A 17325-nucleotide genomic window follows, 5' to 3' on the forward strand; every position below is an offset into this window, starting at 1 on the left:
ACCTAGGATAAATAGATTAATAAAGGAGCTGGACTTCCTATGCATGTAGCACTTTTGTTGCTAGAGCAAAGTTACCAGAGGAATAATGCAAGACTTCAGAATTCTAACTGCTCTAAGACTGCATGTCATTAGTTGTATTAGATTGTATTCTGATCCAACTGAACTCCTTTATTCCTGAAAGCACACTTAGCACTTTAGAGTTCCATTACTTCATGCTCATTTGTCCAAACACATTCCCTCAATCTTCTATTCACTGAATTTCACTCCTAATCATTTCCTTTGTTTCATTTTATCATGCTAACATGATAACTAATAATATGTTAATTCAAATAAAAAATAGTATAGTATAGTATAGTATAGTATAGTATAGTATAGTATAGTTAAATAAAATTTGTCTAATTCCATACTGTGTTAATCAGGTGAAAACTGTCAGTTTTAGATTTAATTCAGTTTTGAAGCTTTAATAAAATAGATTTTTTCTTAGATTACCTCAAATAGAAAATGCTGGCTATGAATGGTTCATATACCGTAGCGACATTTGTTGAATTTGAATATACAGTGTAAGATTCAATTATATAACATTTTATATGTAGTTTTCTTTGATTGAAAATATTTTTGTGATTTTTGTGGAAACATTGAGAGTTTCATTCTGTTTGAACAATGGCATTTTTTCTAAGCAGTTATTATGCTGGTATAACTCCAACAAGCTAAGAGTTACCACTTTTTCCACAGCTCAGACATTCTGAGGAAGGTATCATGACCTGCTAAGCTGGGAGCCTTGAACATCTTGGCAGTGGTGCTATAGTCTCATACCGCACTGGTGCATCAACATGTCCAGGCATGAACTTGTAAATCACTGAGGTCATGAACAAGCACTGGCTTCATCTATTGTTTCCCTCTTTTTCTATTTTGTATGCTAAATTTACCAAAAAGAAAAAAAAGATAAACCTCATGGTTTGAACTTGTGAGTATATTGTGCCTTTGCTATTAATTATGGGGCAGTGCTCAACCATGCATGTTTTCATGTCCCCCCCAGTCCCAAAGGATGACTTGTCCATTTTTGTTTAAATTTTGATATAATGTAAACATAAGTTGGACCTTTGGCTTGATGGTAATTAATTTGAAAAATGCAATTATAATTATGATCCCCATTTCCAGATATTTTGGAACATGTTGTAAAATGCATTGTATTTTTAAATCTGTAGAATTTGCTTATTCAACAAACATTTCTAGTAATGTAGTATTTTAATATTTTGTATTGTAACATAACTATAACATATAACAATGTGGGTAATTTAGCTACAATATGAGATTTAGAATTTATTAATTTATTTAACCTTTTAGCTTTAGATTTATATGAGAAGAAAAAATACATAAAAGGCATAAAAATGATATGCTATATAATGCTGACAGTAGCTAACATTTTCACTTGTTGTGCTGCAGACTAAATGCATGATAATTATTTCCAGTAAAAACACATTTTGTATATATATATGGTGTGTGTGAATCAATGTATGTATGTGTGTACACCCAGATGGATTGGCACTGTATCCTGGGTGAACCACACAGTTCCCATTGCAGTCTCCCAAGTGGATGGTTGTTCCTCGTTGAGAGTATGCTGTGCCCATTTGGCTATTTCTTCTCACCTGTCTGTGTACGGATTGAATGTTGAATAAAATTGCATTCTGTGCAATGGTGATTGCAAGCATCCTTGCATATCTAGAAAGCAGCTATAAATAAGTGTAATGATAAATAAATAAATATTTATATTTTATTTTATTTCATATGATCTTAATGATATGGACATTATTTAAATTATTGTTTACATTATTTAATTAATTATATTTTTTCTTTCAAATGTGCTCATTTACATTTCCACCAATTAGCTGAGACTCCCTCACTCACATGATATTACCATCCTGAGAAGGTGATGCTTTCTCTGAGAAATATGAAGCCCACCACTGCTTCTTATTGAACTGCTGCTACCACAGTTCCATCGTTGTTCAACACTTGGAGTACACTAAATGCTCAGATCTCTTATGCATCTAACAAAGGCTCACATTGGCTAGCATCACAATGAATGTGTGGGGGAGTGGGTGGGCCATCCTACTCACTAGAGAATGAAGCCAATTGAGGTCTATTGGACAAATGGGGTGATTTGAGAAAATCAACTTCATGACAAATATATAAAAAAATATATTAAATTTTCAAAATATTTAAGGTACTTTCCAATGCCAGGCTATCAGTTCGAAATAAGATGGAATTTCCTGTAAGACCATTTGTGTACTTGTGTGTCCATATTTACATATTACAAGCCAGTTTATATTTCCCCCAAAGCTTGTATGTACTGTGCTAAAGAGTGTCTTAACAGTTGGATAATGCTGGAAGGTCCAGTCCCCGGGCACTATTAGTGAACAATGTTATTTTTGGAAACAAACAAGGGAGAACATTATACCCTCAGAATCATGTGGCTGTGCCTCGCTACAGATGGGACAGCCCAGTACGTAAATTGAAACATTTCGGCCAGCCAGCTTGGGGGAATGATGAAATTGGTGCTAGAGGAACAGCAACAGGTGTATGTGTGTGTATGTGTGTGTGTGTGTGAGAGAGAGAGAGAGAGAGAGAGAGAGTGTGTGTGTGTGTATGTGTGAGTGTATGTGTGTGTGTGTGTGTGTGTGTGTGTGTGTGTGTGAGGGGGGGGGGGGGGGTGGTTGAGTGAGTGAGTATGTTTACGTTTGGGCCTGTATGAGCGTTTGCAGACACAAGATCCTGCAGCTCCAAAGATGCTTCGAGAAAAAGAGACTGCTACTGAGAAAAACATCCTGACTAGTTCATGTCTTACCAAAGGAGTGTTTCAATAGAAGCAATTCTCAGTTAGCCAAATAAATCAATCCCAAAAATGGGGATTGTCAGCTGATTCCTTATTGAACAGGCTTGATTCAGGTTTATCTGGCTGTGAAGTACCTCAGTTGACCAGTGTATGTTAAAGATTTTTGACCAGCTGGTAAAAAGCTACTTGATCGGCATGGCTGGCTGAACAAAGCTCTTTAACCAGCCTGACCTCTTTGTCCATCTAGTTGACCAGCATGTTTGACATAGCTTGACTAGCAGGAATATATTGATATTCAAGAGTGACCAGCATGATCAGTATAACCTGCATGACCAAACTAGTACACCAACATAAACAGTTTGACCAAGCTAGCTTTCTTGTTGATCTGCATGTTGTAAAATTTGTTTACAGAGCCAAATACATGGAAGGTTGTTGAGCAAGCTTTCAACAGTATTGATTTATTACTTTATTTTCAGTAGAGCAAATACACATAGCTTAATTTTCCTTGTCATTTAACATGGACTTGTCATCATATGCACTATCAAAGAAATTGGTTAATGTGCATTTCCATTGAGTTGATGCTAACATAACACTGAGATATACATTACCAAGCTAGCAGAAAGTGCCATTATAAATCAAAAGTTACTTGCAAAATGAGTTTTCAATTGGAATAAATGTAGTGTCATCACTTTTACACTCCCTTATTTAGGCAACAGATGTTAGAGACGTGGTGATTAGCATACTAGATTACCATCCCGAAATGTAGCTTTTCCTCAAAGGATATAGTACGTTAACACACTCCATACAAAACAATTCAACTTCCCTTTGAAATAGCATAGGGAGCTTTATTTACTTGAGAACCATATCAGCTACAGTACCTTTGACGTTCTGATTTAAGTTGTTCAGTAAATTAGCAGTTAACAATATAACATCCGCTTATAAATTAGCTTTAGCTCACTGAATCCACATAGATATCTAGGAAATCCCCTCATAAGCATCAGTCGTGGGAGCTGAACACTTTGGGAAAAGATATTTTAGGATACGAACAAATGTCACATGTTGCTGAATGTATCTGGCTAAAGATTGAAGCATGTGCTCTTATGATGGACCCAATGATCCACCTTTGATGGTCAGCAAACAGCTCCAGTCCACAAAACTTAAGAACAGCAGTGACATGATTTACACTGAATAACTAGGATACTGTAGTCATTCTTGCTTATGTCCCCAGAAATCTTAGAACAGGCTGAATTTACACAGAATAATAAGGAAGAAATTTATACAACTAAGAGATCCTACTATGTAATGTCTTGTCTGAATCTCTGTACCTTTAACAGCAACTAAAGGTAATGCTAAATTATGCTACAGCCAGAATGGCAAATACAACATAGAAAGGCAAACAAAATTGGCCTTACATAAGAAGTTAAGTATATAGCACTGACAGGAAAAAAATTTAATAAGGCCTACATTACTAACTGACCTACAGTCCAGATCTGTCTCCAATTGAAAATTTATAGTGCATCATGACCTTTTGTCTGTTAAATAAAGGCTCATTTAATTAATTAACAAATTAAAGGTTCCTTTTTATTAAATTTTCAGGAAATGTCCCAATTTATTTATGTATATGCAATTTTATATAATGTATTTCATGATGAAAACAAAAGAATCCTTGCTATGGAAAAACTTAGTATCAATGAAAAAGTGCATTGAATATCACATACATTGTGTGCCTGGCTTTGTAGAAGGGGCTTTTCTCAGTATTACAGATGATCCTGCATGACAAATGTCTTACAGGACATTCACTTCTGAAATGAAATGTGACCCTATCATCAAGAGATGCCTAAAGATATGTACAGCTGCTCCTGTGAACGTGTTAACATTCATACTTTACTCACGACTGCATGTTGTGACACATGATTCAAGGAACTTTTATTTTTAATGTGCTAATTGGTAAACTTTCCCTTTACTATGAATTAGATTAAGTGGTCAAGACAAGTTTGATTTCTGATGTTTGCTTCCAGTGTTTTTTTTTCTTCCTTTTCTTTCTCTGAGTGAAATGCAGTAAATAAAATATGTGGTATTTGTCCAGATTCATCAGTAAAAGTTTTGTTAGATTTTACCTGTAAATTTGAAAGATTAACATTTAAAATTGCTGTTAGTTTACATTCAGTGTTGTGATAACAGCTAAGATGGCTGCTGAATGGGCAGATTTTGCTTGAATGTGCTATTAAAAAGCAGGTTTTCCATTTCCCTGCAGTATTTTGCACTTTTTTCTTACTGTGCAAATGATGTAATCTAGAAAACTATTCTACGTTCTTGTTGATTTAATAAGTGTTTCTTTGGCTCAGTTTAAAGCCAACAACAATTATCTTTACCTTCAATGTCTGTGTGATCAAGCATATTCATGAGTTAATCATTCTTATCACTTGAAAAGAAAAGGTAGTGTGTTTTGGGATGTTTTATTGATTCAGAATCTCTTGCACTTCACATAAGAACTTTGCCTTTTTTGAGTACTTCGTCCCCTGATAAGATAAATCTTACAAACAACATTTTACCTTAAAAACTTGATCCACTTACAGTACACTCAATAAAACTTTAGCTTATTCTGCCTTAATGAATGTCAGCAAAGGTCATTTTAGACATTAGTTAGCGGTTAGCGTATCCTGACCCCCTTATACCTTAAGGAAGGGTATCCATAGAGCTATGATTTTATTCATAAGGATAAATCCAAAAAGCAGTAACTGTCACATTTTTCAGGCGGGTGTTAAGCATTATACTTTTGCAAACATTTCCCAGCTCTAGTCCTGGATGAACACATTGTTTTAGCTCTAATACTCTTAATTCATCTCAAAACCAGTTGTTGATTATAGGAACTGACATACAGACTTATATTTTTCTTTTAGTAGCAGTGCTAAGGCTCCACATCAGTTGTTTTGTTTGTTTGCTTGTTGTTGTTTTTTGTCAAAATGAGGGGATTCTCAGGGGTTACATTATTTCATGCTGCATATTGTAGTGAGAGAACATTAATGTCAAAATAAAATGACAAAATAATAAAAATAATGATAATAACAATAGTCAACTCTGTCTAACTAAGAAAAGAAACAGCTTTAATAACACCTGCTAGTTTGTCTCAGGTGTCAAATATGTAAATAATAACCTGTGTTCCCAACTCCCAATTCGTTTTCTAAAGGTTAGTAAATTAGAACACTTAAAGGTAAATGAACACTTCTCCGTGTTGGTGCCTATGATATTTCAGATGGAAATAAGGAGCAGGTGATGGAGATGTTTCCAGTGAGGTTTTGCAATACTGAAGCAGACGGTAAACAAAGCCACGTGCTGGAGAGGGCGGGGCTACATCTGAGAATATAAATACAGTCCGCGTGTCTCTCGCAGATAGAACCGCTTCTCAAGGTTAAAAAGTTTATCATAGAAGGTTTCCACAGCGTGGATTTTGTTTAGCGACTATTGTGTTTTTCTGTGTTTTTTAAATCATCAAAAATGCCGTTTCTTGGACAAGACTGGCGCTCGCCTGGCCAAAACTGGGTTAAAACTGAGGACGGTTGGAAAAAAACGACGAAAGACGAGAACGAGGCGAATAACAACATCTCTGAACGGTCAGTGCTAACCATTTAAAAATGTATTACTTAAACCTCACTCAGGAGCAAACCATTAAATAATTCTTCTGAATGTTTGATGAAGCTGAACTTATTAGCCAGCATCTTTTTGGAATCTTCCCTTGTACCTTAAATAGTGACTGTGTACTGCAACATTTAAGGTGGAACGGTATCATGGACGTTAGTCAGCCTCGCAAGGAGTGTAAAGATTATACATTTTTATTTAGACGTCCCCAACAAGTGTGTGACCTTTTTATTTGTGTTCACACTGTAAGAATTTGTTTCAAGGAGAAATTTGTCGACACCGTATTTTCCAACAGTCCGTTCCGCCTTAAGTGACGCATATTATCTGCAGCATTTAAGGTGGAGATTAAAGTTCCAATAAGAAGTCAGTTATGTGGACTTTGTGAAGCTTATGACATTTGTCTGTTAGGTTTAATAAAGCACAGTTAATGTTAACTTGCATTAAAAAGTTGAAATGGATACGTTTTATTATTTTGACTCCTGAAAAAACTACAACAGGAGAAAAGAGCTCAGCAGTGCCAAGGATGCTGAGGAGAAAAACAACTGGATGTTACGCCAGTAAGGCTTCAAGTTACAGCAGTAAATAGTTGCTCTCTGCCTTTGTTGTCCTACATCCATGGTCAGTGCTTGCCCCAATGTTAATCACACTGCTATTAATACATGTAAGGGTAATGGGATTACTGGTCATCTGCCTGGTTTCCACAGCCACTGGCCAAATATGTGAGGGACTCTTGCTGTTCTGTCATTATGCAATTACATAAATTCTTTAGATTAATTTACTTATTTTAAGTTGTATCCCACATTCATAAGCTTGTTTGATTCTGTTTTATTAAAACGCAATATGATAATTGATTAATTGATAAAACATCTAATACTTAAATGTTTCTTTTATATTTTAGGCACAACAAAGAAGAGGAATTCTACAAAGACAATTTACTTCTCTCCATTAATTATGATATGGTCACCAAGAAGCGAAAGAAGGACTTGCTGAATAACAACACAAAGGTTCCTTGTAAGTGAGATTCACATGTACAGTGGTTTTAAAATATATCTGGATATTTTTGCTTTACTTACAATACTTTTAGGTATCCAAGTACTTTGGGACCACTTTTAATATATTAAAAGTACTTACACAAATGAAATGAAACGGGGATGTTTTTTTTGCTGTTTGTCTTCATAGATTTCCATAAAGACAAGTGGATTTATGTCCACAAAGGGAGCACCAAAGAAGTAAGTCCTGGTGTCTTATTTATTTATTTATTTATTTATTTTCCCCTATACTGCCATTTACCTAACAGCTAAATGTTTTCATTTATAGCGCCATGGCTATTGTACTTTGGGAGAAGCTTTTAACCGCTTGGACTTCAGCAGTGCCATCAAGGACACCAGGAAGTTTAATTATGTTGTGAGGGTGAGTATATGTGTTGTGGTGTAATGTTGCTCTACAGCCAGGCGTGAGTCTGTTACAGCAGGAAGGTTTGAGTATTAGGCCATGGTGTTTGGCTTCGTTGTTGCTCTTATCACTGCCCTCCAGACAAGAGGGCCTCCAGAGTTCCATCCCTGATGATCAGACCTTTTGGTTTGGTGTGTGGTTGTGTGTGTGTGTGTAGTCTGCGTATTGTACTTCCTTTGTGCTCATCTGGGCCATGAGAGAGAACGATTTCAAGTGGTACCTACCCACCATTTTTTATAATGCTGTTAAAAGACATCAGAACATGGTAGTTTTTTTTAGTAAGATGTTTCTAAAAGAGTCAAATTTAAGATTGATGCATTGGAAAGTAAGGATAATTTAAGATCAAAGGGAAACAAATAGTAAAACTGGAGTTTTCAAGTTATTAGAAGAGCTCTTGTAGACAATCAACTGGGTGCTTTCAGAGTGCAGACATGAAATAAACAAATCATGATGAGTAGAAAATGTAACCAAATTTTGAGATTGAACTTTAGAAATGTGGAAAATCTTGTCATATTTCTCCAGACATATTATTTCAGTTACATTTTTGCAGGTTTTCTAGGTTCTTTTTTTTAAGAGTGAGATAATTGATTTAAATTATTGTAAGGATTTTATGTCCCAAATACTTGCTAATGATTTTGAAAACCAGTTTCAAGCTGGAAAAAAAGTCTATCACTAAGAGATGGACTGTGCTAAGTGATTTGGCCTAATGCTGAAAACAAAAAGTTCAGGCAGGTTCCAAGTGGACCAATGCAGACCAGTGTGAAGTGGATGCCACTGTCAGGATGTGTCATAGCGCCAAGCTGAACTCAATGACAGCTATGAAATCAGACTGGAAAGTCAAGTGACTCAACTCAGCAAAACCCCCTTACTCCTGTTCTCCCTCTGCTTTTAGAGGACATTTCCAGTCATGCTTTGTGACCCCACCTCGAATTCTGACCTGACCGATTGGTCCTGTTGTGGCGTAGTCAGTCTGTCATCAGCTGGGGGCTGCAACTGTTTGAGAAGATATTTAGATCCAACCTATGAAAGCATGCATAGGTTGGATCTAAATAAGTAATAACAGTGATAGGCAACGTGATTATGATATTGTTCCGCTTTTGAGAAACATAATAGTGTAAGTACACGCAGAACATACAAATCTTTAAAAAAAACATTCATCTCCAGAATAGTCATTTTATAGGAGAAGAATAAAAAACATCTTAAATTTCAGTGAAAGGCAATGTAAAAATGTTTTATTCCAAGTAAATCTTGAACATGAAATGTTAGGGATCTGCTAGGTTTAAATAATGTACTAAAACAAAAATCAAAAAAATTGAGGTGCATGTTTTTCTTTGGACAGTGATGATTGCTCCTTAAATGTAGCTAAATTGACTAATTAAAGAATTTAAGTTGGTGTTAAACGAATTCAGCCTTCATACACTCACTACAATGTTCCAGTATCTATTCTTAAGCCTACCCAAAAAAGAACAAGTTATTGCAGCAAATGGAGGGACAGACTATATGTATTAATACTCTTTTATATTAAATTAGCTCTTAAGTATTGTGGTATTTGTGCTCCGTGTCACCATAGTGTTTATTTATATACCAATAACACTGGTCAGTACTGTTAGTACTTTCCTCCATTCCTGACAACGTGTTCAGGTTTGTGTCACAATGTGTTTGCTGCTAATCTAAATAGCAGAGGTAGCCAAGTGTGCTGCTGTTTTCTGGAGCTTACTTACAGGGATCAAATTTAAGTAGTAATGGAAAAACAGGACCATGATGCACAGGGAGGGGGTGATTTCAGGAAGACACACCACCCCCACTTCCATCACCCCAATAAATGCAGAGTCATCCCCTATGGTTCACTCAACATTGATCGCCTGATGATAGCATGGCCTGATAACATCTAAAGCTCCCTGACAAGCTAAACCGCCCCCTAACATATTTCGTAACAATATCATGTGACTAACTAGGTCACATCCTGCCGTGAAAGCAACCGGATAAAGCCTTTAAATTAAGAGCAATTAACATGAGCGGATTTAACCAGCACCTCATTACATCAGACATAGCATTATTTCAGTTCTCTTAATAGAATGGTGGTTGTCAGTGTTGTTAGATTGGCTCAGAAATTAATATAGAATTATAATTTTTTTGTCGTCAAATATTTGACAATAAACTCAGAGGTGAGCAACAACATTTCTCCAGTGCTTCTTTTCAAGTAATAAAATAGACCTTACACTGACACCCCAGAGCTCATGTTCTTAACCTGCTTTATAGAGCATAAACTTATCCATTCCAGGACCAAAAAGTAATTTTATTCTTCATCTTATGGTTTGTACTTTAATAAATGCATACATAAAATAAATATCTCTGCATAAATAAATATTTTCTACTTTTCAGTGGTAAAAATAACATTGCTCTATTTTACATATAAATACTACAAAGTCCTTTATTTAAAATTGCTATTAAAAACCTTGGACTACAATGACATGTATTGAATATTTTGTGCTGTTAAGAGCCCTAAACATGCTCAGTTCACTGTGACTCTGAAGCTCTGACACTAAGCTCTGAAATGCCTGTAATGAAGCGCTTCAGGACAATAACAATGAAATATATAATATTGTTCACTCTGTTGTGGCATTTTATGTCTTCAAAACCTAATGTTTTTCAAATATTACCAATAAAATATTTTGCCTATTTTCTGGGCATCCGAAGCATGTGTTGACAGTGGAGTGTGCACTTGTTTGTGGACAAGTGAAATAGAAGTTGTGACTCTAATTGAAAGACCCATGCCAGAGGAACAGACGTTGTGTAAAGTGCTTGGAAACTGGGTGAATGGCCAGTTGTATAACTCTGTCCAACCAGGAGGGGGTAGAAATATCATGTCTAACATATGCCACATGAAAGCACTTGAAGTGTTTATCAAAGCAAGGACTTTGGTGGTAGTGATTGAGTGGAGAACAGTGCTGGTCACATGCTTTCAGCTTAAGCAGGGGTCAGTGTTGTTCCATGGCTCTGCCATTCTTGGATGCCAGGCATGCCACCCTATGCTAGACTGGCGTTGTTGCCCAGTGGAAATAATCAAAGTTTTTCTCTGTGTGAATGTAAGTTCATGTACAGTTATACACTGCTTAAAACCATAAATTTAGCTCAGCATTAAATTTTACAAACTGAAAAAAACATTTTTATAACTTTTACTCCATTAAATGTAATTCCCAAATTCATGTTATTAGGTTTGCAACTGTAAACAATTATAATGCACAATGATGATTATATAAATTTAATGTAATAACACTATAATGCGGCTATTATACGGCATTGTCTTAATTGTTATTGCACTTTGTATAGAAACAAATGTTATGTTGCTCTCTAATGCTACTTTAGGTGGATTTTGCCTCAGTTTCTTTATTTTAAATATTCATGGAATGCACTGAATTACATGGAAAACATGGACCATTTGCATCAGCCCTGAAATCTGTGCATAAGTAAAGGTTATCATTAACTGGTTCAAAGTATATGGCTCAATGCACAGTCCAAAACAGTACAGGGCTCACACTGATATAACTCACTGTGTTAAGAGCTGAGAAAAGTTTGGCTGTTTCTCAGGTCATGGTTTGTTTTTACAACTAATGCTTGGATGGAGAGAGTAGCATAACTGTGTGTAAGTGATGTTGGAATGGAAAGTCTTCAGTCTGATCGCTCATTTATGTCTTGTGTTTTAGCTGCTGGAGCTGATTGCCAAGTCCCAGCTGCCCTCGCTGAGTGGAGTGGCACAGAAGAACTACATGAACATTCTGGAAAGAGTTGTGCAGAAAGGTGAGGACTCATATTTACACACACACACTGCCACATACACATTTCACAAGGGGGTGCTGTTGTGCTTCGCGTCAATTACAATTTGGGTACTTTTTCTCTCTGCTCAGTCACTTATCTAAGTTTTCTATCTTTGTTTCATCCTTGCCTTCTTTCCTCCTGTGTAAGCTCTGAGGATGGTGAAAACTGTCATCTGAACTGTTTAAGACGACACTCTCTCATTAATTTGAAGTCATAAATGTATCATGTTATTTACTTTAAAGAATCTGCTGTTATTAAATACTGCTATATACATTTCAGCTGAAGTTTATATTAGCATTGTCTACATAAACCATTTTATTAAACTCTTTATTAAACTCGCTGTACCATTTAACAAAAGGCATCCTAAAAGAGTGGAGGTATACAACCAACCTGCCTTACTTTTCCTGTGTTTCTCTCTGACTGTCACTCTTGCCCTCTTTGCTCTCTCAGTCATCTCTAATCTCTTGCTCAACTCTCTCCTTGGTCACGCAATCCCTTACTTTTTTTCCTCTCTCTGTCTTGCATTCTATCCTCTCAAGTTTGACATACTTTTATGTATTATGCCACTCTCTTGCTCACATAATTTTTCCCCCCTTTCTAAATCACTTACACCTCTCTCTCTCTCTCGTTATAAAAACATACATGCATAGTTTACCAATAACATTCACATTATCCCCAATTTAATTCCCTAAGCTTTTTATTCCCTTTATGGCTTTGGTATCTTTGTTACATAAGTGCTTACATGCAAATAAGAGAGAAACAAATGTCTGGCAACAGATCAGCTTATGTATGTAGTCTTATCAACATCACCACAAACTCTTCAGCAAAAATTTGGTCAGAGCAGAGGTAAACTTTGCATTTACCTGCAATGGAAAGAATGAGAAGCCTTTAAGAGCAGACACGAACCTCTAAGGTAGTGCAAACTAAGTGTTCCCTCAACTAAGCACAAGGGTTTTACTGCACAAACTCTAGACCAAGCCCAAGGGGTATGACGGTGCGACTAATAATTCTGGGACTTGGACGTGGAGTTGTTTGTTTTACAAGGCAGTGCTTTTTCCTCCAACATGTTCTTCCACATCGAAGCTAGCAGATCTGATCTTGAAAGAGGAAACATGAAAATATCATTCCCAATTTTATTATTAAAATATTTCTTAGCTTTCAAGTGTTTAATGAAATTAGATTCTATACACAAGCAGAAACTTAATAAAAATCTGTGATTGTGTATCTAACCTCTGTTACTAATCCTCTGAACATTTACCCCTATTTTGCTTTGTTTCTAGTGCTGGAAGATCAACAGAATGTTAGGCCCATCAAGGAACTGCTGCAGACTTTGTACGTTTCACTCTGTAGTCTGGTGCAAGACATGGGAAAATCTGTGCTGGTAGGAAACATCAATATCTGGGTGCACCGTATGGAGAACATTCTGCAGTGGCAGCAGCAGTTGGACAACATTCAGATCAATAGGGTGAGTAGACATTAAGGCCAGAGCAAACCCAACAAACACCAGCAAATTTGTTGAGGTTTTAGTTTTAAATAGGTGAAAAACTCTAGAGTTCACACTTATTTATTTGCCCTGACTGTTTATGTATATGAAGCAACTTGTGATGAATGCTCAATCACTCATAAATAGATTCTTTTTTGTGTTCTGGGTTGTCGTAAGACCCCATAATATTCTTAAGTATTCATCAGTTTAAACAATCCATAGATTTAAAATTTAGGAAAATTGTCCCCTTAGTGGACACAGACTACTCTTGCATTTATATTGCGCCCTGAAAGTAAGCAAGATTTATTTAACTGCAGTAAATAAGCTGATTTGGAAACTGTGTCATGGGTGCACCCATTATTATGAAGCGTCCAAAGGAGTTTGAACACTATTGATACACCTTTGTGGAGAATATTGACCCTGCTAAACATGAGTACCCGTGGGAATGAGTAACACAGTCAGGCCTATATGCTGATGTGCTGAAACTCACATTTTTCTTTTGCCTGTAGCCCACAAACACTGGTATGACACTCCTGGACCTTCCAGCCAGTCTACAGCTGAACATCATGCAGCGTTTGACAGATGGAAGAGACCTGGTCAGTCTGGGCCAGGTGTGTCCTGATCTGGGCATGCTGACTGAAGACCGTCTGCTGTGGAAGAACCTTTGTCAGTACCACTTCACAGAACGTCAGGTAATATTACCTAATTAAAAAAAAAATATATATATATATATATATATATATATATATACCCTAGCATTTACATAATCATCACAAATCAAATTTGGGCAAGCATAAAGATTATAAAGGTGGGAAGACTGGGCCTCAAAATGGCAGTTTGTGTCGGGTACGAGGTATGCAGTGGTTAGTACATACCAAATGTTCTTAGGAAGCACAACCAGTTGTGTGCAGTGGAGGACAGCCTATGAGGACAATGGCCAGTAATGAAACCCATTAGGGATAACGTATCAAGGTTGCATTCCTTAAGATTTTATAAACAATGAAATGGTGTTAATGAAATGATTAACAGACATTAATGTATTGCTCACAGATCCGCAAGCGTCTCATCATATCAGATAAAGGACACCTGGAATGGAAGAAAATGTACTTTAAACTTTGCAGGTGTTATCCTCACAAGGAGCAGTACAGCGATACCTTGCAGTTTTGCACACACTGCCATATCCTGTTCTGGAAGGTGAGCCTACAGCACTTCTAAATAATATTACTTAATATTTTTGAGATACAGCTTATTATATAGCATTTAGTTAATTATGTCACAAGTAAATATTGGCCTGTTCTGTGGCCAATTTCATACACATAGGCAGTTTCATACACAACATTGCTGAAAATGACAACATTTTCTGATTATATTTCTGCTTATTTTACAGTTTCTTTTAATAGATTGCACAAGCCACATTAAAATGTTTGTTTATCCGCAATATGTTGAATTCACTAATTAATAAGCTATTGTCCATTTAAAACATGCATTAAAACATCTGGTTTTTTTTTTTTTTATATATTTCTTTAACTTTTTAACTCAGACAATCAATATCACTATCTTAGATAATGGCTGTACATGTTGCAAACCTGAGGTTTATGCTTTAATATTATGCTCAGAAATTAGGCAACCAATTTTCTTGTTTCTGTCCATTTACAGGATACAAACCACCCTTGCACAGCCAACAATCCAGAAAGCTGCAGCATTGCTGTGTCCCCACAAGGTTTCATCAACCTTTTCAAGTTCTAATAAGGCTTTTCTTCTTTTTTTTTATTTGCTTCCACATGTACATAGTGTATATAATGTCAAACGTGCAATAGATATCTGGTTGTTTTAAAGGTATACTCCAGCCTTTCTCAACCTGATCTCCAGCTGCTGAATTTGCAGCATCTGCTCCATTTATGACTAACAATAATAGTTGCTTTAGCAACTGTTTATTGGCTTCTTTTAAAAAAAAAAAAAAAAAAAAAAAAAAAAAAAAACATTGTGTGCGCTGAAATATTCCTTTTTAAGACCAAGGTTTGAGGCAGGATGTTGAAGTGTGAAGTATTTTGAAAGATGGGAAGAAAAAGGGACATGGACTATGAATGTGAATGAGAGTACTGTTACACTACATACCCAGATTTTGTAGAAACCCCATATAATTAGAATATTATGTGAATTTAAAGTGCACAGATGTGCACAACACACAAACAGCTTGTATAATCTCCATAGAAAATATGGAGTGAAATGGGGTGGTCTGGAGGAGAGACCCATGAGCCTAGGTCACATGTTTTATGTCAAGTGTAAAGCCCAGCATTGGACTGTAGAACACTGGAATTGTTTCTCTGAAGTGATGGAGCACAATTATCTAATGTGACTAAGGTTGTTGTGGCTGAAAGCCATCAAATCATCACAAATGTTCTCACATGTAGTCTAAAGCCTAAAGAGGACATACTGGTTACTACTCTTAATTTTAGAGGAAATATTGTGTTTTTCTTTTTTGTAGACACTAAATATAACTAAACACAAAGGTGCCTGCCCTCAAAACATCATAATTGGCATTGTATAAATCCTATTGGACAATTCCATGTATGCAAAAAGCATGCTGGTGCTTTACCAAGAAATGCAAATAGCTATGTTTACCAAAGCTATCATAATGGTGTGCAATGTTTTTTATTGAAGTGTTTATTTGTTTGTTATTTCCACTTTTATACGTTTGATATTTTCCAGTTTCCGTTTGTTTATATCTTGTTTTTTGGAGTTAATGCAATACAAGGAAATACTTGATTACATTGCGACCCTGTTACAACACTAAATAGTAACAGTATAATCTACCAAATGTGCCTTTTAACATTTCACAAGTTTAAGTACCAATTTAAAAGAGCAGTCAGTCATTTTCTACAATGGTGGCTCTTCTCATTATCGCAGACTAGTAGCCTGGATAGATCAGTTATTTCTTGCTAAATCTGTTATAAACATGTCCGCCCCTATGTAGGTAAACCTGTGGAGCATAAACTGCTTCATTCACAGACTACAAAGCAATTTGCTTTATTGGGAATTTTACTTTACAGGATTAACTTCCACTTTCATTGCTCTTTTTTAAAGTAAAGAATTTTCATTTATTGGTATAGAGTAATAATGCAGTTGATATAGTGTGAATTTTTTATAAATTGTGAATATGTTCCTGACTATGTTGCATGTTATGAATTTGATACCTAAGAGCTTTCCAAAGGGATTAATTTCCATGGCTGACTGTTAGTTTGAGCAGAACTAAGGATAACTTGTACAAAAATGTCCTAACACTTCTGCTCATGCCTCTGTGAATATGCAAACAAATGATCCTTGTGAAGAGCACGCCAAGAGAGTCATGGGTCTAGATGGGTGAAAAATAAACCAAGTTCATCTAAATATTGCTGGAGTGTGAGATTACTTTACTGCTGCCTGGTGCGGATTCTATTTTTTTTTTCTTGTTATAAATACACTAGTATTCAAAACATTTTAATAAATGGTGTAATTAAAATGTTTCAGATAAATGCATGAAATTATTTGTAGACATTAGGAACCATTGAAAACAAAAACAACTAATGATTCTGTAACATTCTACATTCCCTTTAATCACGGCCACTCTATGTAGAAACATGCTCTATGGCAGGCGTAATTAATTAAAATTCATTAACACCAGTTAGAGAGAATTTTCTCATGCCAAGGTCTGGAACATAATGTGTAACCTGCATTATGATCAGTGCTGTGTCCTGCATACTGAAGTAGCCTTGTAGTTATAGCAACATTTTATGTAGTTAACAATGAAATGTCAAATCAAATTACCCTTTCAATTACATTTCAATATATATTACAAGATTTATAAATTCATGTTCAACATACTCATTCCCTTATTTTTAAAGTTTTTGACTTTAAAAATCACACAATAGTCATCCTAAAAGTGTCCCAAAAATTCTTTATGTTCCCTTGGGCTATTTTTACTGGCCCCAGGACAGCGGTTTCTGGAGCCCTGCCCTGTGTGTCACTTAGAGTCACAGCGCTCATCATAAGGCACAGATCAGATTGGCTGAGTAGCCTCACATATGATATGCAGAAATGCATGTGATTAATCTGGTATATTCCTGGAGCT

General features: G+C 35.9%; 1 protein-coding gene across 1 annotated transcript; it reads left to right on the top strand.

Moving 5' to 3' along the window:
• The first annotated feature begins 6234 nt into the window (after positions 1–6234).
• fbxo32 (F-box protein 32) lies at positions 6235–16588 on the top strand. Its single transcript, XM_066682975.1, has 9 exons — positions 6235–6441; positions 7365–7477; positions 7646–7695; positions 7784–7876; positions 11623–11716; positions 13015–13199; positions 13727–13909; positions 14268–14411; positions 14874–16588. The coding sequence occupies exons 1-9, from the start codon at positions 6326–6328 to the stop codon at positions 14961–14963; spliced, it is 1068 nt and encodes a 355-aa protein (XP_066539072.1). The 5' UTR covers positions 6235–6325; the 3' UTR covers positions 14964–16588.
• The last annotated feature ends 737 nt before the right edge of the window (positions 16589–17325 follow it).

The sequence above is a fragment of the Hoplias malabaricus genome, chromosome 10 (genome assembly GCF_029633855.1).
Source record: "Hoplias malabaricus isolate fHopMal1 chromosome 10, fHopMal1.hap1, whole genome shotgun sequence".
Lineage (NCBI taxonomy): Eukaryota > Metazoa > Chordata > Actinopteri > Characiformes > Erythrinidae > Hoplias > Hoplias malabaricus.